Raw genomic sequence first — 24,157 nt, 5'->3', positions numbered from 1 at the left:
CCAAATTAGCAGATCCACCACTATTACTCAAACTGCAGAGAAAGTTAGTTCTTCTTCTGATATGAAGTGTCAAAATGCAGCCATATCTGTATCAGATAGAACAGCCAGATTTCCCATTCTGACCCTGTCCAGTTCTGGAACCACCAACAGTTAAAGCTTGAGTATGAGAGCTAGACCACAGTGAACAGGTAGCCTGGTCAGATGAATATTGTTTTCCATCACTTAAACAGGCAGATTTGACTGGGAGCATTTCTTACCTGGAGAACATGCAACACTGGAATACACTATGCAAAGAAAACAAGGCAGAGGCAGCATCATGCTTTGGGCATTGTGGTCAATTGGTTGTCATTTGCCATATTAAGCTCGGAGTCACCTGACTTGTTGGTTTTCAGTTTGTGAGGCAAAACAAATAAAAGTCTTTGAAGCAGCCAAAAGTGGTAAAACGCAAATGAATAAAATCAAAACAACAGGAAACATTTAAGTGTCTTTTATTTACAGAGAATCTCATTAAACTTCAACAAACCACATATAGAAAGGAAATATCTGCAGTTGCGAGGAGCGATCTTTAAAAAAAAACATAATCTCCTCATGTTAAATGCAGATGTGCGTCCCAATGCTGCCTTATGTCGTCCAGGGGAAAGCAGTTGTGGTCTCTGGAGAATACGTGCTCATCACGACTTCAATCCAGCGGGTGTATTCACACATCTTGGTGTAAACTGTGGGGTGAGCTGGATCCTCGCAGCCGTGATTGAACCACGTCAGACCCTGCAGTTCACCGGCGCACACCATCACGTTGCTGCGGCCAGTCTGAAAAAGGACACGGCATAACACTTTGTTAAAACTGAAGGTTATGTGATGGAAGACGGCTCTGGAGAGCATGAGGTGGACGGCATCGGAATCAGTCAGAATCAGCATCTCTGCTTCGTGTCGATGCTCACCAGGCAGTTATCTGTGTTTGCTTGACCGGCGCAGACCATGACACCCCAGAACAGATATGAAGGGAAGGTATTCAAACAAGTCATATCATCCACCACAGGCACAGTAAGACACTTCAGGTGCTGGGAGGGGTCATCTGATTTAAGGAGAGGGAAGGAAAGTTGTTACTTATTTTAAACCGTTCACTTCATTTCACACAGGTATCTTATCTTTGTTTTAAATAGTTTACAATCTGTGTTCCGTTGCTTGTCAAATTGCTACCCAATGCAGTTATTTAACAAAAAAACAATCTTTCATTCTACACAGGATTTAACAGATTATATGAAGCATGAAGATCTAATCCTTCAGCAAATCCTGTTTTCGGAGTCTACTTCTTTTAATTAGTTCTGATCACTGACTGGGTGCTCTGGCAGGTAATTAGAAACTGATTAAAAATGGAAATGATTAAAAAAAAACATTCTTTCCTCTTTGGAGACTCAAGTGACCAGAATAAAAATGAGCTTCCCATTAAAAACTTCTGTGTATCCTCAGTTTGACTTTTAGTCAAGCTCTGCCCATTCAAAATTAGATACCAGCAAATTGAACCAAAGCCTGAAGTCTTTCAGGCCCCAAGAAAACCTCTGGAGAACGGATGCTCCCCTCAACTGAGAGAAGAACAGAGATGATAATCCCTGAGCAGAAACTGAAGCAGGTTCTGAAAATGGAAACTTATTGTTGGGCAACAAAGTAGGTACTGTGTTTTTCTGTTTAATCATGATAGGTCTGGTGTAAGAAACTAAACACCCAATTTATGGTGTTTCCGAAACTTTGATTCTATCTTTGCTTTTTTCTCTTCTACATAACTCTTCCCCTTAAAATACTCTTATCAAGTACCAGCTGTGAAATTAATGCCTTTACATCCCAGAAAACCTAAAGTTAGGTCTTTAATCAGCAAACACACATTTGAACATTGTTTTTTTATTCAGAAAACAATTTCTTTCCTTGTATCAACACAGTAAAATTAACGATACTTTTTGTTGTCCATTCAGTTTCCTTTGTGTATCTTTTGAACTAATTGAATCATTAGGAAACAAACATTTGTGTGATGAGCTATAAAATTAATTCTTTATTACATTAATTACTAGTTTCCTGGTGCGTTTTTCTTATAACACATAATTGCAGTTTAATAATTTTTGAGTAATTTAATAAAAAAAATAAACTGCAATCTGAGAAATAGGCAAAACATTTTTCTGCTCAGATAAATCACGTAAAAAAACGATAGTAGGTACTATGTTTTATGTCATTATAGTTTAACATATATATAATCATTATAGTTATGTTAAACTATAATGATTTGGTTTTTATTCACAAGTTGGAAATTTATTATCAATTTCCAACCTTTTTATTGTTTTTCTATTTGTTTGTTTGACGATTTTGTAACAAAACTTTGCAACGACTTTTCTTTTCAATTTGTTCTACACAAGCATATTGTATAGAACAATATACCATATTGCTATATGTTTATAAAACGTACAAACTTCACGTCTTATGTGTTTTACCTCATGGCCTTCAGGAGTAACCCTGATTCAGGACTGAGCTTTGGTCTGCTGATGAAGTTAGTTTCTCAGTGCTACACTTGATGCTGTTCTCCTTAAATGCTAAGAAAATCAGATCAAAACCAACATGATTTTGATCTATAAATCCACTTACACTGGTTTGGATCTGTGGAGCCCCAGCCGCTGATGGAGCAGATCTCCCCGGTCTTCGGGCAGCGGGTTGGCAGTGGGATTGGTTTGACATACTGGTTAAACCTGGCAGGCGCAGACAGACGCACCATGGTGAGGCTGTGGAAAGGCGAGCGGTAGGGACTGTGTTGGATCATGTCAGAAACCAGGATGTGCTGCTCTGTGCCTTCCTCCACACTTGAGTCATGCTCCCCAAGAAAGGCAACGGTCTGATAGGGTCTGCAAAGAACAAAGAAGAGTATAAATTGATCAAACTCAGACAGAAAAAAGGACAATAAGAGAAGAAACAGTATGTTTTAGTCAGACATGAGCAAGAGGTTGAAACCCAAATGAGATTTCCAGCTAGTTTGAGCTTTTCTGTGACTGAAACTATATCTCCCTATTTTTCACAACAAAAGCCATGCGATATTTATTTCTAAACAGCTTTTTGTTTTGTTGCTATCATTTGCTGACACTTACGTAGGTGCACACTCAAACGAAGTCACTATCCACCACTCGTCAATGAGCGCTCCGCTGCATGACACTCCTCCACCGTGCAGCCTCACATGCCAGGGCCTTGAATGAGGCTCGCACTCCCTCACGTGTTCCAGGGGGTAAGCTCCTACAAACCACCAATGACAGCAAGAGGAAGCTATAAATGTTGGTTAAAATCTTAGCATTTTTCTAAAGCACCCTGTAAAGGTTTACCTGCGAGCACAAAGGTAGCAGCCAGGAGGAGAAGATGCATTGTGTTTCTTTGGGTTTCTTCCAATGGAGAGACAAAGCCTGCAACACAACCTGTTGTTTATGTATGAGAACTTCAGAGCGCAGAGGGAGGAGCCGGCTACTTATTAATATCCAGCGTCATTTCCCAGTCAGTCTTGGAACTCTTGTATCTAATCAGAGTAATATCCGACACCTTTATTAAGCAACTTATTAAACAACACATCTCGTTTCCTGTAAAGAGATTTGACAATCCTCTTCATCTAAAGGGACGACTTTGTTCTTCCCTGATAACAAGTGACCCAGGCCGCCTGAAACTGTTCACACCTGAACCGGCAACCTGGACAGATATTAGCACCAGGTGTGGTTTTGCAGGTGTCCATGATAGCACTGTTTAAAGTCCATATGATAGCAAAAAGATACAGTGTATCTTGTGAGAGGATTGGTGAGAGGATGATAACACAAAATGCAAAAATATAAAAAATAAAATAGCTGACCTTGTTTCACCACCATTCAGTGTTAAACAAACCACTGCAGACATACAGAGATTATGGAGAAAGAAGCAGGGAACGTAAATGTGAATTAATCTGGCACAATGTGTCAAATTTTGTTTTCTATATTTATTAAATGTTGTTCCTTTCTTCAATAAAGTTAAAGATAAACTTGTTTGTATTTTGGTACATTTTTAATAGTATGTGTTTATGGGATAAAGAAACTACATCCTGTGTTTGTCTTAGAAATTACTTAGTTTTGACTTAGAAACAATGTGGTTCCCATCAGTTTGTAAAATTACTTCAATATAACTTTGAGAGTAAAAATTACAATTTCACCTACTCATTTATATTAATCATTATGCCAAACTGAGAAAAAAATAGTGAAAGTCTGTACCCCATAGTGCTGAAAACATACAAACGAGACAAATATAAAGAATTTAAAGGGACAGTACCTACTTTTATCGTCTATTCTTTTGAATAATAAAAAAATGGAGATGCTCCTGCCCCATTGTATAACTGCATTTGAATTTAAAGTAGGACTTTAACAGACACATTTTATTGTGAAATAATGTTACATGGGAAGATGCATCTATTGTCCAAACCAATGTGAAGGATGCTGTGCAGATCAGATCCGTTAGCCAGTCACCTCTGATCAGTTTGTGAGCTAATGTCTTTTTGGATTGCATAAAGATGTGTTAGTGTGTTAGTAATAAGAAAGAAGATAAGAGCTGTGTCAAGATTGATGTCTCTTTTCTAAAGTTAATATTTCACCATGTTGATAGTCTTAATATGCTGCCCGTGTCTGAATGATATTCTGAGATGCAAAAATATCATTTATGAATGACTTAAAGCGATAAAGAGAGTGACAGATTGTTCTAAAGACTGGTGGCTGCTAATCCAAGGGCTAAAACAAATCACAATAGATTACAAAACCCTGTTTCCAGAAGTCAATGTATCGTCTCTCTTCCTCAAAGCAATTAAACCAGTCAATGATAGGAAGCATCACTGTGTAGAAGGTTATCTGTGTGTGTGCCTTCTGTTAAAGTCGGGTCAGTGTTCATTACCTCAACAGCCCTGGGTCAAGGTTGTGTCTCCAAAATAATGCAGAAAGTAAGAGACTCAAAGTTTACGTGAACCTTCTTGATGAACTTCTGATTGTGCATAAATGTTTTTTGAATTTTTTATCATTTATTTGACAGTTGCAACACAAATAGGATTAAAAAGAGAAACATTTTAATGAACTGTTAAATATGTGTTTCAAACGCCTTTCAGACCTGTGTGTTCCATAATAATAATAATAATAATAATAATAATAATAATAATAAAGTATGTTATATTCTTCTGTACCACAATGGGGCACAACACAACCAGGGCAAAGCAACAAGGGCAGAAATAGCTATCTGCTTTTGCCCTCGCCCCATTGAATAACTGGAGGTTTTAGCATTGTTGCCTTGCAGAAAGATGGCCCTGAGTTTAAATCCTTTCTGCAAGAGTTTGTATATTTTCAGTGCACGAGTGGGTTCTCACTGGGTGCTTCGTCTTCCTCCCAATGTCCAAAAACTAGTGTGCTTGGTTAAGTGGTCGCTTTAAGTGCCCTTCAGTGTATCTATGCAAGGTTGTCTGTTCTGGGAGATTCTGTTTTGCCCTGTGCAGCCTCTGCTCGTTTAGCCAAATGTTGACCTGAAGAGAGAAACCCAGATCCCCATCCTCACTGCCTGCAATGGTGCATGGAAGGATAAACTAATATGAAGTACAATATATTCAATTAAAGGTAACACAGTACAAAAAAAGTCTAAAAGAGGTCAGGGTCTGAATGCAAGAAATTTAAGCGAAAAATATATTAAAATGCCAAAGAGTAATAAAATGAATAAAAGTAATACGTGTAGATAAATCAGATTTAAAAGGTCTAGGATGCACAGACAAGCAAACAAACCTGAAACCTTTGGAACTGTAAAAAAATGAACTATTTTCTATTCTGTCCCAAAAGACAGAATCCAAGGAAGATGATATTTTCATAGACAAATGGAAATATTGACATCATACTGAACTGAACCAGCCTATTGTGTTTACTAAAGTGTGAAAAATAAAATATAGATTTTTATCCAAAATACAGGAAGGCCTACAAAAAACAACAACAACAAAAAAACACCATACACATCTAAAACTCAATCAGTAAAACTATTTGATGTTTAAAAATTGCATCAATAAACTTTCTGTTCTCCTATTTGCTTTTTGTTGTGCTGTAGCTTCAGAGGCGGTTGTGTCTTGCAGATTTAGGCATTCATTAAAAATCAAAACCATCTTGCGTCAGTGGTCTTCTGCACAGATGAAACAGCCTTCGCAGTCTGTTGTTGAGTCATCTGTGTTAGTTGCACTGCCTTCGTATTTGACTTATCTTTTCATTCATTATTAATTGGAGCAGAAACTTGTGCTCTGAATCTGCCTGAGCCCAGAAAAAGACATGTTTGTGACTGCAAATTAATCAACACAGAGACGTGGGACGTTGTGAGAGAAATGGAGAGAAGGAGGCGTACAGAGTGTAAAAACATGACAGTCTGTTCCTGTAAATAAACTGCAAATGTCTTTTTTGTATAAATACTTTATTTCAAGATATGACACAAACATTTCACTCATCGAGGGGTGGGATGGCCGATTTAAGTAAATTATGAGGGAATTCAATACATCTAAGTGGACGTGAGATTATCTGCAGGACACTGAGTGCCCCATGTGCTCACCACATTTGGCCATCCATTTCCTCTAGGCAGGTTGTGTAGTCAGGATGTCTCCAATATGTATTGTCATCACTTCAGTGGTTTAAAAAAGCACTATAAAAAGCACATTGTCCACTATTTCAGTTGTGAGGCTCCATTTGGTGATGAGTACCAAACGTTAAGGTGTCAAATGGTATGGAGACACTTTCATGTGCAGGATGAGCAGTGCTATGCTCTTGAAAGAGTTTATTTATTTATTTGTTTTGTACTTTCTTCTCCTAGTGGTGGAAAAAATGGTAAAGCTGGTCTTGGAATATGCCGGCGTAGGTGCTCACAACTGTACTGGTTTCGGTGTAAAGATTCCTAAAGACAAAACAAACGGAAAAGGAGCAGTTTGGTTTTTGAATTCTGACCTCTGCTCAGGCTTTATCGATGAAGCTACCGACACCCTCTTACTTTGCTTTCTCCTCGAGTTTCAGGCCTTTGATGCTGTCCACGTATCCGTTGACGGTGTCCACGGCGCTGTTGTAGTAGGACTTGACAGCGCCTGAGATCTTGGTCAGCGTTCCCTCTTCCTCCTCCGCCACTTGCCTTCTCAAACGAAAGCTATCGGTGTCTGCAAGGGAAGTGGTCCGCAGTGGTTTTGACTTGCGAAATAATTTCATTAGCCTTGCTGAAGTATTCCTAGTCCTACTCACATTGTATTGTCACATTACAATTACATACGTTTGTGTATTTTGTCGGAATTGTATGGGATAGACCAACACAAGCTAGAACACAATTGCTGAAAATATACATTTCTCATTCAACCCTTTTCAGTCGATGATTGTTACATGACAAAATGTGGAAAAAGTTACATTAATTTTCAAAGCCACATTATGCTTTTTATAACCAGGTTTATTTTGGCTGAGTGACACTGCAAAAAATGCAATGAGAATGGAAAATAGTACAAGAAAATATGCTAAAAAAAACCCCCCATAAACACAATATTCCTTTTTCTTTTTGCCAAACTAAAATTTGTAGCTCAACTATTTTTTTTAATATATATTTTTTAACTTACATTTACTTTAATTCCAATAAAAATGGGAATATTTTAATGTAAATGATCAACCTTGTAGTTTCTTACTTGTCCTTTGTTACATTTACACAAACAAAGTTCAAAGCAAAACACGGAAACACAGAAACTCGACTTAGTTTTCCAACTTTATCAGTGGATTAATATACACTGTCTTCTTTGGCCTACTGAAATCATTTTCAGAAAGTGTTTTAATATGGGTAAAAATACACTTACTGACAGCAAGAAGTGCAACCAGCACAGTAACGACCAGCAGTTTATTCATGATGCTTTGGATCTGTGGACAGAGACAGCAAAGACAAGCTGAAACCGTACACCTCTTTATCCACTAGAGTGAGACATTATCAAAGATTTCCCCACTCATGCTTCTGATGCTTCAATAAAACTGTTTTCCATCTCCTAACTAAGAAATAAAATAGGTTCCTATTTGAATATTCTGAAAAAACAAGCCGAACTCAAATAAATGCACGCTAACTGGTCTACCACAATGTCATTTTCTTTTTTCAGAAATGTGGCAAAATGTTCAGTACTCACTGTTTTCCTGTGCAGAAATGAGAAAAAGAAAACAAAGTCGGAGGCAGCGCTGGCCTGAGCTGTTTATATAGGAGTGTAAATGTGTTGACTTGTTGCTCTCAGAGCCAAAGTGCACTCCACCGGGGAGATAACCCAGAACTGTTTTCTGATATGCGTTGTCCTGGTGAAGTGTGTCATTGCGTCTTCATGTAAGAGGAGATTGCGATTACATGCATGTAAAAGATTGACTGTAAACGCCTCGACTAGACAATTTCAGTCAGGTGGACATAATGAGTAGCTGCGAGGATGTTTTTTTTTCTCCTGAATCTGTTCGTGTAAACTCAAATTGAAATCAGCCTCAGTCAATAATCCTTCTTATTGATTAGGTCAGGAGCTTCTGCCGCTCACACGTCCACAGGAAGGTTCATTGTTACTTGCATAACAGGAATGATGTGTTCAGTCCTATGTACTATTAAACTGGTCCTAAGTCGACAGTGTGTTTAACACGTCATCAGTCCTGAGTCAGGTTGTTAGTCCCCACAACTCACACTAGAAAAAGACCTTTTGACGAGGCCACCTTAATGTGTTTCTGATCATTTTCCTGCAGGTGACAAAAGTGTGCATGAACTAGTGCAGAGACATGATCCTTGAGAGGATTCATGTTTCCATCAGTTATAGCAGAGACAAAGCAGAACCTGTTCCCCTGCTGCCATCACGATTGACTGATATTAAGATGTAGTTTTTTTCTAAAATGCTCTGTTAGTTTTAATGCCTGATTTAATGTGATGCTCATCTTCAAAACGTTGCAGGTTTGTATCAGCAGTGTAGAAAATATTCTCCCAAAAGTCTCGGGGAGAAAAAAGAGCGAAAAAACCCACTTATTGAACAAATGTTTGGTGTTTATCACAAAAAAGTTCAAGTTTTTATGTTGACATTTGACTTTTCTTTTTTATATACATAAATCCGACATTTGAGTGCCATTCAAAGGACCTTAAACTATCTTGTCAGTCTTTACTCAAAAATCAAAATGTCAGAGAAGCAAATACATTATATTCCCAGTTTATTATTTTTATTCACATTTTACAAATTCCTTGTATTTTAAATAAACAGTGAGAACATTTTATTACGGAAAACACATTCATTGTCATTGTTTACTTTTGATTGTTTTTTTTCCTCTGCCGACCTTTAACATGTGGTCATATATTGACCATAAATATTTTGAATCTGGTTAATATGTACTAATACTAGCCATTGCTAAATTCTTAGCACAATCTTTTTTTAATCTCAGTTCATGGAATTTGCAGAACAACAACCATGTCTGGAAAAAATAAATATCAGAGATACCATCAAACTACCCAGCAACGTGTGTGATAAGACAACAAATGTAAATAAATCTATTTTTACTTTTTAGTACAAGATCTTAATTGTTTTTTAAGGATTTGTAAGAAGAGGAATAAAGGATTCAACATTCTTACAAAATACGATTTTAGTAGTTTAGAAGCTGAGTCAGAATTGATGGAAAAAATGATCAGGCTGGGTCAATACTGCAAACCAAACAGGTTGTTTTGCAGGCAAACATGTTGCAAATTATGGCAAAGCTCCACACCACACATACAGTTTTTGACTGTTTTGCAAAGAAGAATTTATAAAAATTAGAATTTGTGGATGTGTACAGCTGGTATGGACAAGCCACAAATGAATGAAATTTTAACTTAGGGAGCCTGCATGCAAAGCCATGTGATACCTACATTTTTTATTTTATTTTTTTTTTTTGCTAAAGAAAATAACAATTGAAACCTATTTCTAGTTCCTTTCATTTCAAAATTATGTGCTACTTTGAGCTGGCTTATCAAATAAAGTCCTAACATTGAAGTTTGCAATATTATACCATCAGTGGCTCAGGTATTAAAACATTTCAGTTTTTGCTGCATGGTCATAAAAATTCAGTCATATTTAATAAATAAGAATATTCATTCGCATGAGGCCTGTTTGTCAGATAAAAAAAAAATTGTATTTTGTAAATAAAAAGCAGTTTGTTATTTGGAGACTATTCATACAGTATGATGCTGATGTCAATAGTATAATCAGGATGTGGATGAGCTAAACGTTGCCAGGGATACGCATAGGAGGAGATCCTCCTGCCGTCGCTAAGCAACATGTCAAACACTTTACTTTCGTACAAATCAATTGCATACTGTGTGTTCAACTGTTGGAGGTATTTCATGCTTTCATTGTGTTTAAAACTGCACATGCTGCAGCCAGCCCCAGTATCCTCTTTTTGTAAAACGTAATTATACTTTGGAGCGCTTCTACTGCGCCGCAATTTTCAATATGTTCTAAATCAAAATGTACAATAAGTAATCACAGAAATATGTGACGTTACTGCAACCAACATCAGAATCATCCTTCTCTCGACTGATACGTGGTTTTCGATTCTCATCCCTTCTCGCATCAAGTTAATGTAAAACATTAATGTATAATTTGTTTCTCAGTAAAACACTTTGAAATGTTTTTTCTATTGAAATGTATTATATCATAGAAATATCTAACTAAAATGTTTCAAAACATAAAATACTAAGGTTTGTCTGCCACGGCCACAGCTGCACGCATAGAAGTAACATTTGCTTAATTAAGGGAGATATGAGTCAGCTGAGTTCTTCTCCACTCAGTTAATTTCAAGAGATAAAGGCAGCGAACACAAGCTCAAAACAAGGACCAGTCCCAGGCAGGAAAAGGCAATGCAATGAAACTCAAACTCAGTTTTATACAGTACAATGACGTGTCAACAAGATTACAGTGGTGGGTCAGATACAGTTGTTTTCCTGTCCCTAATACATACGTCACTGCTGTGTTGGACACAATCTATTTAATATGACATAATTGGTCCTTGTCTCGAAGAGATACTCCATTGACGCACTTCATTATCAATAAAAAAAAACAATGTTCTGAAGGGAATCATGCTCTGTATATGCCTGTCTGTGAATGCCTTATCTGCTGAATGATATTCCTGTCAGGTCTGGCTGTATCTAAAACATTGGGTCACAGCTGATATTTTATACATTTCTGTCTCCTTAAACTGGCACTTTGAAAAGTACTCATATCCCTCTCACAGGCGTCTCAGACTCCACTGCGATTGATTGATTTTCCACCTCAAGAGCCGAAATCTGGTGTATTTTCTTGGAATTTAGATAGATCACAACAACTTTTTATATTTTAATTTTGAAAGTGCCACTCATACAGTCATCACGTATATATTCAGACCCCTGGTTTAACACTTCCCCACAGTATAGTACGGTGACAACCATGGTTTAATAATAAACATGGTGTGTTCTCGGTATGTTACATTACTCACCCAAACACCTTCTACCACAGGCAATGTCCCCTACATGGATAGCAGAAAATTATGTTGGAAGTTCTTCTAGCTTTCCTTCAATAATCTAGCCAGTCTGTCACCACTGCGGTTGTATCATGTTACCTTTATACTAATTATGTGACCTCTGATGGCAGTTGCTTGTGCAGGATATCATTTAGGGGATTAAAAAGTAAAAATGTGCTTAATATAATTTTTTGAATTTAAAAAAAAAAAATCCATCATAAAAATATATAAACACAATACTTTAAAAGTGGATTGAGCTTAAGATAAAGAGCATTTTCAACAAAGAAATGCGTGCTTTCACTATGAATACAGTTTTACTAAGTTTAAGGTGAAATTGTGACTAATTGTTAAGAAGCTCATAATGATTTTGTAAAGTTTTCTACAAGCTGAAGTTAACAGTTGAGTCCTTCTCTCTGTAACATCTACATGTTGGTCGAAGTCTGAGCAAACAACGCAGCCTGATCATGTGATTCAGACTCACATGTCGTGTCGCTCAGGGCAGTTTGTGTCCAGCTGCAGGGTTCAAAATGTCAGCGAAGCTCTGGGTACGATCCAGTCCTGCTGAGGAGAAACACTAAAGCTGCATACTTGTGCTGTCACTATAAGCCTGCATCGTGTTTGGTCCTGTCTGCTGTTAGCGTTTTTTGCGTGAAGTGTGTTGTGTAATTGGAAAATAGGAACTTTTTGTTTGTTTGTTTCTTTCATTTCAGTGCAAAAGCTGTGCTCATCTGCTGTTTGTCCTAAATTAGGTAAAAAGCCACAAACCCTCCCCAGGCTGTTGCACAATATGCTATCATAAAACTAGCAACACGTTGTAATGATGCATCACTAGATGCAAAAAGATATTTGAAGTGCTGGATCAGCACATGCAGCTTTTAAGCAGTCATTTGTAATATTTATATGATCTTATAAATTGGAGGCTCAGAAGTTTTTGTTTTGTTTTGAGAGAAAAACACAAAATGTTCTGTGTGCAAAATAAACATGTAGATTTACTTCCTGGAGTGTCGTCCAGCTAACAATTAGTGCATCATGTTTACATTTAAAATGCAGGAAAAGATACTCATTTTTGTGAAATATTAATTAATTGGCTAAACTCAAGTGAGGACTGATAAATGTTCCCATAATGCAACATGGATGACCTTTAGGTGGTAACCAAATGAATGTAACAAATCTGCATCATTGTTTCTGTGGAAGTGATTTTTTAATGAAGGGATTTCTGGACACCTTTCGTAGTTTTCAGCATGTTTTATTGAACACGCACACGCATACGTACACAGTCACACAGACACTGTTAGTGTATCAAACATATAATACTGCACATGCAGAACTTGCTCACATGGTGACATGTTTGCCATGCTTGTAACTCTGCATGATCTGGCAAAGACATTGATTTAGAAACAGGCAAAAGAATCGTGTTTGCATTGAGTATTGCTCCTCTCAGGCTAAACCGGTGTAATTCTATCAGCTATCATCTATTACAGGCATCTGACATGCACTTCCGCTTTAGCTGGTTCTTTTTGAATTATTGTTATTGTTATTGTATTACTCAGCGGGCATGTATTGATCCAGGTAGACCTTGATCTGGTCGATGGCTTCGCTCAAGCCGTTTCCGACATGGGGGCGCAGGTATTGTTCGTACAAACCGAGCAGAGATGCACGAGCTCTGTCCACCACTGGAGCTGCTTCTGCGCCCAGACCACTGCAGGAATAATAATAATTTTAAAAAAGTGTACTTGTTGAAACGTGTCGCCTAGAAAAACCTCTGTGTGCTGTTGTCAGCAAAAATTAACAGATGCTTCTGATGTTTATCAAGAAATAATGGTTGAACTAAGCACAAAAAAAAAATTAGACATCAAGACGTGCTTCAATCTTAGAGACCACTGACCTTGCAACTTTGGCAACTGCTTGCAGTTCAGGTTTGTCTCTCAGAGACTCGATGAACTCCCTGGTGGTCTGTGCTTGCTCGGTCTGTCCAACGGTACCCTGCAGCTTGCCATAAGCATTGACCAGTCTCCTGTAGAAAGTAGCTTTCAGGCTCTCATACTTGTCGACAAGTTCCTGGCTTGGTGCAGGAACCTGACTCAGGCTCATGGAGACTAAAATAAAGCAAAAAGAGTTGAACTATTATTTGACAATGAATAAAAGAAGTAAATCCCAAATTGTTCAAAGAAACGTTTCAATGTTTCTGTGTATAAATCTTGCAAAGCAACGTTTTCAGCATGCAATATCAGGGAACGTCTGTAGTTTTACTTTTCATCTACTTCATGCATAATTATTCAGATGGAGTTTGCATGTTGCCTTACCCTGAAGAGCGAAGACAAGTGCGAGGACCAATTTTGTGTTCATCTCTGAAACAAGAAAGAGACAAAAACAAAAAAAAACATGCAAACCTTTAAACAAATAAAATGATACAAATATATATTTTTCTGAAAAGTTTTGCTCACTTCTTTTAGGCAAAAGTGAAATATGCTTCAAAGAAGTGAGAGTTATGCTCGTTAACAAGAGATGAGCACCTACTGTGGTTGCTGGATGTACAGATCCAAGACGTGACAGTCTTCTCTGGAGGCGAGTTGTCTGTAAACCACAGCTCACATCTGGACGAGATGATATAGGGGGGACTGCAAACAAACGTCATCTGGTGATATTACACACACGCTTGTATCCGCTCATGCAAACACACACACACACACACACACACATACACACACACACACACACACACACACACTCAAAGGCATCCACCTACAAAGTCCAGTGTACATGGCCGTCCGGGGCGCATGTGGAATTGTGGTTGTGCAATGTTTCTGAGATGTACGTTTATCTGCATTCAGATGGTAAAATGCAAAGGGGGCGCTCCTGATACTGAAGAAATTGTTTCTTTAGAAAAAAAAAGATGGTGCTTGGTGGGAAAAAAACAAGAAGACATCTTTAAATTGGCCCATTACCTTCTGTGAAAGAAGATAATGCTGATTAGATCAGCATTTTCCAGTCAGCAAGTCTGTCAGTTCAGTAGTAAAAGTGGTCTGTCATTCCTGACCTGTCTTGGACAAATTGTGTTAAACCCCAAGACTTCACCTTTGAGCCTGTTAATTTAAAACAAACACCTTGGAAGGTGATGTGTCTGTGATTACTTTTATTTATTTATTTTTTTTACCTTTTACCTCTTTGTGCGTTCTTTCTAGCATTTGCATGACTGTCTGAGTAAGACTCAGTCACTCACCATCTATTAGCAAATAAATGGATTCCTTAAACCGTTTTGATGTTTTGATATCAAAACAGTTTAATAGAGCAGCTGTGTGCAGTCAGTATCTTGCAGTAGGTACGTTTTTTTTTTTTTTTTTTATTTCAGTGGAATCGTGAAGCAACCAAAACTAGGGGTTTTGTCCCTTTCTGTGTTACAGGAACTCTCTAAGTTACTTCCCTGGCTGAGATTCAGTAACTCAAAGTTTCACTTCTCTCCATCAGTTATGCTTTTGAAGTCTGTGACTCTTCTTTAGACATCATGTTGTTGCTTTGACATATTTTGAGTCCAAGTCATTTGTGCTGAAATGAAATTACACAGAAGTGGACTTCTTTTTGCAGTCTCCACTTGCTTTTATTTTGTAGTAGAAGAAAATTAATGCAATTGTACTGCTTGATTGTATTATTTTTTATTTTGCTAAACTTGTGTATCATTTCCTTCTGCTTCACAATTATGTATCATTTAGGTCAAATAAAATCCCATTAAGTCGTTTAAATTCACCACTTTCTCCAATCTCCCACAATAGAGTTCAGTTAAGAGGCAAAGTTGCTTTAATTAAGTTTTATTTGATTATGCCATCAGTCTTTACAGTCATCAAAAGTTGGGAAAACAGCAGGAAATTGAAAGTAAAGAAGTGAAAGTAAAAACTGATAATAAAGCAATTTGTTTTTCTAATTTTCAGGTGCTTGATGAGTAGGTGGTATGTCGTTATCAGCGGCTTTCTGAAACTTCTCCCACAACGAACTTCTTATTTTAGAGGCCCACTCAACATAGCCTCCAGCCACTGGTTGGATGTGGTCTTCATAATAAGCGCTAGCGAAGCCAAGCACGGTCTCTCCAATGGACTGGATTTTAGCTTTGGCTTGCCTGTACACAGATCAAAATTAAAATTTTTAAATGCACACAGAAATATAACAATAACGATTATTTAATTCTTTGTCAAAATTTAGCAAGAACCCCAAAGTATTTGTTTTTTTTTCTCAAACACTTCTTCCGTTTTTTTTTTCTTTTTTAATCACACTCAGATAAAGAAATTGATACTGGACAAAGATGAATGAGTGAATATTAAAGACTACTCAAGTAAAAATGGAATTTATGCAAAGACAAAATCATTGCAAGCAACTTGGTTCTATGTAACACCCGCCACCCATTCTTAAATATAAGTCAGCTGTGATTAACTGGAGTTTTTGAGATCCTAGTTCAACTTCACCAGGCGCTTTTAGGCCTGATTACTATCAAACTTGAAGAATCAGAAAACCTCTTAACTACAACCTTTTATTTTTTACATCTTGATAAGTAGTCAGCAAGATCTAAAAAAACTCACTTCAAAAACAAACAAACAGGAGAAAATAAAGCCACTGATTCTATCAATCCAGAAAGGGCATCAAAGGGAGGGTCTTTATCCAGAAATAAAGGGGAAAAATCTTCTGAGGAGTGGGCAGCCCACCAAGATCACTCTAAGAGCACAAATAAGATTGATAAATGACTAAGGACACCACCATATCTGCCTCTACATGGCCACAGCAACAAAACAAAATTAACCCTTGGGATTGGCCTAGTCAAAGTCCAGAATTAAAGCCACCCATTTTTCAAAACTCTCCTCAATTATTAAAACAAATTTTCAAAGAACGATAAGGCAAATATTCTTCCACTGTAACCTAAAAGGCTCATGCTAGTGATCAGAAATTCTTGAAGGCAGTTTTTCAGGTCAAGGGTTATATGACCAGTTATTAGGTTTTAGATTTACTTTTCCACAATTGGACCATTTTTGATTTGATTATTTTTACTTAATAAATTAATTTGTCATTTAAAATCTTTTTTTTGTTTGTTTGTTTCTGTGTATGTGTGTGTGTGTGTGTGTACTTAGGTTATTCTGGTGTGATTTGTAAAATTAGTATATGGATCTGAAACATTTAAGAGTCACAAAAGCAGAAGAAATCTGTAACGAAATATATGATCTTTTCAAGCTACTGTGATTTTAACTGAACCACTCAAAAATAGGATTTATATTCTTCTGTGAGTTAAGTGCTCCAGGTTTCCTCCACAAATTAAAACAAGCAAAAACATCAATAAATCACCCAGCTCTGTCTGCCAGCCTCTCCAGTATTCCTCTGGAGTCTGGTTGCTCAGGGGCAGCTGTCTGTGCCGAAGTCGGCTTCCATGCTGCACGTAAACAAAGTCAAGTGAAGTAAATCAACTCAAACTCAATGCCATAAATGAAAAACATTGATAATGAGAATTTTGTGTGATTTATTTTTTAAGTTGTACCTTGCAGGAGAAACAAGAGAAGGAAGATTGCCTGAAGTCGCAAGTGCTGAAAAAAAAAGGAGAAACACGTCCAGCTGTCAGTTTGTCTTCTGCTAAAACCATCAGAACATCACAGTAACTTTTACTGACTGATTCAACAACAAAAGGCGTTTTTACGTCTCAAGTTTTTACATTACTACTAACACAATTACAAAAAAAGAAGCCGTTTTTTACCATTTTTCCTGTCTTTCATCAACAGAAATTAAGCGAGTCAAATCTTATCAGGCTGCTGTATTTGATTTAGGTTGGTGCAAGAGTGCGAACATTGGTCCTTACCGCAAGATCATTGATCCTGCGCTTGTTTTCCTTTTTTTCTCTGCTTCAATATTTTATTGCCAAATCGCAGAGTGACAGCAAGTAAAACCCACTCGCTGAACCTGTTCCAGTGAGTGGGTTTATTTTTCCAATCTGACTCCTACTGTTTGTTCCCTCATAAAAGCAAAGACTACAAACACGTGCAATGCAAAGACATTTGAAGTAGCTGCCAATTCTGGGGATTTAAAAAGCTTAAAACTCAAAATACTTTTGGAGCCGTCTAGTTTAATCTTTCAAGTATCACATTTTGTGTTAATTTAGTGTAGTTATATTACATTGCAGATTGTTGTGTCAGCAAAGATTTGCAAGATGCTTCTTTTGTAAAATCACGGGTTCTGAACTGCTGCCATCTTCTTTAGGGCCTGCGTTAGCTGTCGATGCGCCCTTTGGCTTGCATATCTCACCCCATTTGGCGAGTGCTGAAATGTGTACAAACCAGGCAAAGTCTCCAAAGAAGAGATACGTGTTTTAGTTAAGACGAGTACAAAAAGATCATTCAGGGGTCAGAGTCCACCTCATATTGATTTGAGTTTTTGGTAGATACATGGGCTTTTCACCTCACTTGTTCTAAATGGAAGCAACTCTGCCTGAAATGTTATTTTCTAGTAGACCAGAATACTTAAAAACCTAGTTTCTCAGCCATGTAGCACAATTAAGAATTTTAAACCCTTTCACCTGGGACTCCATCATTAGGCCCAGCATCCCTTCAGATCAGGGAAGAGAGATGCTGGATAGAACTGGAAATTTTCAAACAAAAACCTTCAACGACGCAACAATAAAATCCCAAACATGTCACTTAAAAGCTTTTTCACCAAGCTGACTTAGCGATCTTAAAGAAACCGCAGTTGTGGAGGTCGGCGCCATGTGACAGAAACCTGTGGCCTTTGTGTAGAAGCGGCTGACCTCTGCCACTGTTCTCTTCAGCGAAAAAGATTTCATTGAACCTGGATAACTGGTGAATTATTAACACATCATAAACAGTGACTTTATACCAGGGGCATTATGAAATGCCCAAAAAGCTACCATGTTGGCGTTTGCCCTTTGGTCCTGACAACCGACAGAAATAAACCGTTATCTATTAGATATGTTTGATATGAGAGGTGTTGGATATGGCAGTATGTTGTGCATTATTTATTGCTAGATTTGAAGCACAGAGGGGACCATCTTGGTGGTACATATTTTCAATTAAATTTAGACTTACACTTATAGCTGCAGCACACAGCTAGGCCTTAGTCTGAACCAGTGGCTTTCAGTCTTAAGGATCCAGTGGGTTTTGAGTGTCTTTGTTCTCCAGCACACATGATTAAAATAACCTTCTCAGCATGCCATTAAGTACTGCATTAGTTTGCAGCAAGGAAACACCTGAAACATGCAGGACAGTGAATCCTGAGAGCCACAATTTTTGGTCTAAACTATTCAGTTGTAGCTTTGGCTGTATGATGAGGGTAGTTACTGGAAGGCGACTCCTCCACCCAACCTGCTCCCTGATCCATCTGCCCATGATCTTTGAGTATGTTGCTGTCCTGCTGAAAAAATGCATTTCGTGGTGGGGATGATATACTCTGTATCGTTTTGCATGTAGTTGAAAAAAATGTAATTTGAATTTGCTTATTTTCCAGTGGCCAATGGCAAAATGCAAATGGACATCAGAATGTCAGAATTAGAATATGGCTTTCTTTCACAAATTCAGAAATGCTGTCGTTCCTCCGGAGAATTCACACTGAGTGATTATCAACAAAATCTTCTGCTCTGAGAGAAAATATTTGGTCACTGTCTCTTATCATCCTATCAAGTGTTTTTTATATATATATTTGTGTCCTTCTCTTCTTAAAACTAAGTTTTTTAAAAACTAAATTCTTTAAATGTCTCCTTTCTTATTTATATTTCATTGCAGCAGTGCAGAAGCAACCAATCTGCTTATTTTAGTTCAAAGTGTCATTTGACTGCTGACATTATCTGAACTTTTGTTATCAGCTCAGTTTGTTCTGTCTGCTCTTGATCATTCAGTTAAAACTGAAGAAACAAAATCCACAAGGGGCCTTGTTGTTTGTTTAGAAGTTCTCACTTTATTTGTACAGAAATATAATGATATAACAGAACATTTTATTCCATTCCATGTGTTTTATTGCACTTTTACACAGTTTTCCCAAAAAAAAGATCACAGGCTAAAAATTGGCAGAAATAGGTTAGTTTCATCCATTTTGTTGAGCATCGTGACTTCAGCCTTGAGATGGTGTAGAAGCAAGTCATCTGTCAGCGTGGGCGTCGGGAACAGAGGGCAGGTCATTGACCGGCCATTTCATTTACCTTGTTCTGAAGCGCACGGAACTTCTCTGAGAACCAATTCCTGTGAAGGTTCAAAATGAAATTTGAGTCGTCCACTTAAAAAGAAAGAACTTACACGCATTTTATGTGTATCGGTCTACCTGGTGTTCTCTGCAAATTCACTGGTCGCAATGGTGTCAAAATGCGTCTTGGCTTTTTCAGCTACATTCTTGCCGAACTCTGTGATCTGATCCCCAAAGTTTGAGAACTTTTCCGCAAGTGAGTCATCCTGAGCCTCTGAAAACAACAATGACAATGAGAATCATCATACAAGATGATAGCAGAAAGAAACATGCAAGACTTTTCTGAATGAAAACATTTAGAAGCACCTGTGTATGCGACAAGAGCCAGCAACAGCACGGCAGCTGCAAGATACAGTCTCATCTTGACTTCTTTTCCTAAGGATAGAAAGCAGAGAAATGCTATGAATTTGCATTAAATTGCAAGCACAGATGTTCTTTGAAAAACATTGAAATAGATTGTTTTTCTCCAGCAATCACATTATTTAATACACAATTAAAGTTTAGCTTTCAAAGAAGTGCAGAACTTTCCGAAAAATAAAAGGTTCATTATTTATTTTTTTTTCCTTACCTTCTTATTTACTTATTGGTTTTTCAGCACAAAGTTACAAAAACATAATTTTTTAAGTGATAAAGTGTAAAGCATACCTCTTTTCTGTCTCTGCGCAGAAAAAAAAAATGGTGTGTCTTGGATGGTCAGAGTGTCCCTGCTTTTTATAAGCCTTCCCCGTTTCAGGAGTGTTATGCAAAACACCAGATTTAGGTCAACACGTAGACGCGATGGCCTTGAAGAATCCCTGCCCATTTCATTGATTTGCACTCATATAACTGCATTAAAAAAGCTCACAGGCGAAACAGGCCTACTGTAAATAAAATGTTGCACAACTGGTGCATATTGATGAAATGGTGAGCTTAATTCACAAATAATGTCTTGTGATTACAGGGAAAACTAGAAGACAAGGGAGTGAAATTTTCATCTGATCCATCAGCAAAAACGTGGTTTGAACAGATAAGCAGGGAGGTGATGTAGACGGACAGAGTTCACTGCTGACAGAAAAACAGACATGAGCTATGTGTAAGCTACTTTGGACCTGGATAGTTGCCCACAGTTAACTCTGTGTCAAAAAAAAACTCCACGTAATAACTTGACAAGAGTGTGTTGAAAGGCAACTGGACTTTAATAGTTTGTTGTCTTATATTACAAGATGTCACTGTTTGTGCCTTTTATGCGCCCATCCTGACTCTAAGAGTGATTCTTTTTAATATGAGAGATTGTTTAAATACGCAGCTCAATTTAAGAGGACATGGGTCCCTGTGATAGAGCTAACCTTGGTGCTCTACACAGAAACGTTAGTTTTACACATGCAGATTGCAATCAACTCAAAGTTAAGTATAAACTCAAAGGTTCTAAGGCGATGTCCAAGTAAAAATAGTTATTTTGAAACTAACCTAGTATTTGTCCTTTTATTACAAACCTCCAAACATCTAGAAAGGCTGGTAGTCATACAAAAAGCATTGCAGTTGCTGTGGTAGACCTGTATGTGGTGACATCAGGCAGTAAAAACTGAACTGCACCATAAACAAAGGAGACCAGAATGCATTTAGTGCTTGCTTTTGGCGCATCTGGCAATTTTGTGATCAATCGTTAGGCTTCTGTTGGTGAAATTATTCTTTCCAAGTTGCATCTATACAAAAATCCAGCAAATTAAACTGTATCAAATGTACAGATCGCATGGAATAATAATAGTGTACAGCTAAATAAAATTACTTGTGATGTTTGGGTATTTTCTGTGGCCATTTATCTCCATAATTTATGAAAATGCTTAATTTAGTATATGAAACAAATTTTGTCTCATAGATATAAAGTTGGAAGCGTCTAAATTGTTACGTATATCTATGAAATGGGCTTATAAATTGGTGAAGGGGCATGATGACCCAGAACCCATTTTTTGTTGCTTTATTAGTTTTTCATTTGCCTCTCGAATTAGAAATGTCATTGCAACAGTCTGGTTCGTGCACACCTTCCTTTTTTAAGAAAAAGGAAATAACCAAGACAGAACCACATGCAGCTCAGTCTTCCTGTCAGCTTGTGACGCACAGTCGACGCACTGCAGTAACCCACAATTAAAGCTTTTTATTATACATGGCGAATCAAATGCACAATCTTGACTTCAGCGACAATGGTCATTCTATTGCTAATCACTGCAACCAGCCAGTCCTTTTGTTATGATGAAAAGCCCACAATTTAGGCTTTGACATTACGATTAGGGTCCTGAAACCCCAAATTCTCGTCTTTTGTTCAGAAGAGGCCAATTAGGTGGAAGTATGAATCCTGAGCTTGCGTGCATTCGAGCACCTCTTGAATAATTGTAGGAGGCATCGGGTGTTAAGGAGGATGTCTACTGTGCTTCTAATTTGCAATAATGAGCTTAAGAAAGGCCTGTTTTTGTGTTTTGCCCAGGCCCCCGTGGAGGCCATTGTTGTGTGCCAGCACTAAAGAGCACTGAAAAACGAAGTGAAGAAAGAGATTTCAAAAGGAGGCAAAAGCACCACGGGGATGTTTTAGGAGAGGTTACTAGCAGTCATGGGCTAGTTACCACCTGCTTTTTTTTTTTTTTTTTGCTGTTTTCTTTTCCAGATTGTTGCTGGGCAGTTCTCAAAGTGCAGACACCCTGTAGGAACAGACTGAGCAGAAGTGCTGAACAAGCAGACTAATTGTGGTTTTCCTGTTTTTTACCTTCCATGAGTAATCCTCAAAACAACTGGCAGCTTACTGTAGGAGTTTCACTCTATCTGCCAGAAAATGAACACAGCTTCCCTAAAGAGAGTGATTTCATGAGTGGTAAACAGCTGCTCATTGTGTTAGTCATTCTTTCACTTTGAACAAAGTGCCCCTTCACACAGAAAGAAACTGTAAACATGTTTTTCATGATCTTGTGAAATGATTTTTCTTAGAAAAAAATCCACTTTTTCTAAATCTGCCCACAGTTTGTAGTGTTATATCAGCAGTTCCCCTTATTAATTTTGATACAGTACAAATACAAATTGCTCGTGTGTAACAGCACACAGAACCTTTGGAGTTCTGAACTTCAAAAGGTCTGTGTCCTATTCACAAAAGCATCCTGCAAAAGTATTCTGAATCTTGAAACTTTTCACACTTTGTCAATGTCAATAATATTTTCGGGGAGTATTTTTATCTGATACACAAAAAACAGTGCATTATTGCAAAGCAGAAGATAACTGGTTTCAAAACTTTTGATAAAAATATGAAAAATGATAAATCAATTTATATTTTTTAAGAACAACCTTTTATTGTAAATAAAAGCAATCTTGCAATCTATGCAGACTGATCCCAGTCATATTGGATACGCCATCAAATTTTTAGGTCACAGAATCTCAATTGAAATTGGGTCTGACACATTCTAATATCTGGATATGATTTGATCTGAACCATTCCACTTGTCGCTGTCGCTGCCTGTCCCGGGTCACTGTCCATCTGGACAGTGACCCTGTGCCCTGTTTCACGTCTTTCACAACCTCTAACACATATTTTAGTTGCCCTGCATTTAACTCCCTCCATGTCCCCATTATTTCTGACCAGTTTCGATGTCCCTCATAAAGAAAAGAGTCTCTGTTACACTGCCACTAAGATGGTTCACTTTGGAGTGTTTAAGATGATGGTTTTAGTTTTCCTCCACACATCAGATGTTGTGTTTGGACCTAAAGGTTTAAATGTGCCCCTTTTGACCAAAGTACCTCCTTCCCCATGTTTGTTTTAGCTTTTTGCAACATTTCAACAGTCTCACCACTCTTGCACAATAAGCTGGAAATCATGTTGAGAGAGCCTTCAACCTAAACCAGAGACCTCTGGCCCTGCTGCAGAGTTATCAATGCTCTGATTTATGATATTCTTGCCTACCTTCTCATTTTAGGTTGAAGGCCAAGTCTTGGTAGGAATGAGGTTGTGCAATTCACTTTCCGTTTCGCAATAATGGATTGACTAATTCTATATGAAAGGTTCAAAGTTGATATTTGATATTGCAGAAAGGAATCTGCAATATCCCAAACTATTGGGATATTGTCCAGATTTTTAAAGTGTGTGTAATAGCTGACCTGCAAATAGATTCTTCCACCAGATCTTGTCTTGTGTTGCAGTGGTACCATACTTTTTTGGGTGATAGATGCTCTGTGAGATGTCCAGTGCTTAGGATTATTACTGTTTTACAAATTCCTCAACAACTTTATCCTTGACTTATTTGATATGTTCTTTGGTCTCTGGGGCCTTCACAGAACAGATTTAGGGTGCATTCACACCAGCCGTGTTTAGTCTGCTTTAATTTAACTCCAGTTCGTTTGCCTTGAATTTGTCGTTCATTTGGCGAGGTGTGATTGAGCTATCAAACTCAGATGCAGATCAA

The 24,157-nt window shown here is 37.7% G+C and overlaps 5 protein-coding genes across 6 annotated transcripts; all 5 read right to left on the bottom strand.

Moving 5' to 3' along the window:
* Positions 1–472: 472 nt before the first annotated feature.
* LOC106905843 (trypsinogen-like protein 3) lies at positions 473–3,387 on the bottom strand. Its single transcript, XM_088013963.1, has 5 exons — positions 3,348–3,387; positions 3,120–3,291; positions 2,626–2,879; positions 939–1,072; positions 473–807 (listed from the first exon to the last, which is right to left on the bottom strand). The coding sequence occupies exons 1-5, from the start codon at positions 3,385–3,387 to the stop codon at positions 622–624; spliced, it is 786 nt and encodes a 261-aa protein (XP_087870089.1). The 3' UTR covers positions 473–621.
* Positions 3,388–6,772: 3,385 nt separating this feature from the next.
* On the bottom strand, positions 6,773–8,290 carry apoc2 (apolipoprotein C2). The gene is made up of 4 exons (XM_014975778.2): positions 8,177–8,290; positions 7,859–7,919; positions 7,024–7,183; positions 6,773–6,930 (listed from the first exon to the last, which is right to left on the bottom strand). The coding sequence occupies exons 2-4, from the start codon at positions 7,905–7,907 to the stop codon at positions 6,846–6,848; spliced, it is 294 nt and encodes a 97-aa protein (XP_014831264.1). The 5' UTR covers positions 7,908–7,919; positions 8,177–8,290; the 3' UTR covers positions 6,773–6,845.
* A 4,466-nt stretch (positions 8,291–12,756) lies between these two features.
* Positions 12,757–14,181, bottom strand: apoa2 (apolipoprotein A-II). Of its 2 annotated transcripts, none has more exons than XM_014974633.2 (4): positions 14,049–14,181; positions 13,835–13,879; positions 13,417–13,627; positions 12,757–13,230 (listed from the first exon to the last, which is right to left on the bottom strand). In XM_014974633.2, the coding sequence occupies exons 1-4, from the start codon at positions 14,164–14,166 to the stop codon at positions 13,074–13,076; spliced, it is 531 nt and encodes a 176-aa protein (XP_014830119.1). In that variant the 5' UTR covers positions 14,167–14,181; the 3' UTR covers positions 12,757–13,073. The 2 variants fall into 2 exon arrangements, with proteins under 2 accessions (XP_014830119.1, XP_087870254.1); XM_088014128.1 differs by having other exon boundaries at positions 14,045–14,063.
* Positions 14,182–15,318: 1,137 nt separating this feature from the next.
* On the bottom strand, positions 15,319–17,360 carry apoc4 (apolipoprotein C4). Its single transcript, XM_088014185.1, has 4 exons — positions 17,254–17,360; positions 17,041–17,086; positions 16,851–16,935; positions 15,319–15,639 (listed from the first exon to the last, which is right to left on the bottom strand). Exons 1-4 carry the CDS (start codon positions 17,254–17,256, stop codon positions 15,444–15,446), a joined length of 330 nt encoding a protein of 109 aa, XP_087870311.1. The 5' UTR covers positions 17,257–17,360; the 3' UTR covers positions 15,319–15,443.
* Positions 17,361–19,434: 2,074 nt separating this feature from the next.
* Positions 19,435–20,559, bottom strand: apoc1 (apolipoprotein C1). The gene is made up of 4 exons (XM_014974635.2): positions 20,388–20,559; positions 20,049–20,117; positions 19,821–19,956; positions 19,435–19,741 (listed from the first exon to the last, which is right to left on the bottom strand). The coding sequence occupies exons 1-4, from the start codon at positions 20,542–20,544 to the stop codon at positions 19,678–19,680; spliced, it is 426 nt and encodes a 141-aa protein (XP_014830121.1). The 5' UTR covers positions 20,545–20,559; the 3' UTR covers positions 19,435–19,677.
* Between the last annotated feature and the right edge of the window lie 3,598 nt (positions 20,560–24,157).

Source organism: Poecilia mexicana, unplaced genomic scaffold, assembly GCF_051168715.1.
Source record: "Poecilia mexicana isolate PSO_F unplaced genomic scaffold, ASM5116871v1 scaffold_16, whole genome shotgun sequence".
Classification (NCBI taxonomy): domain Eukaryota; kingdom Metazoa; phylum Chordata; class Actinopteri; order Cyprinodontiformes; family Poeciliidae; genus Poecilia; species Poecilia mexicana.
Note: the sequence above shows the minus strand (reverse complement) of the source record. Positions and strands in the feature narration are given on the sequence as shown.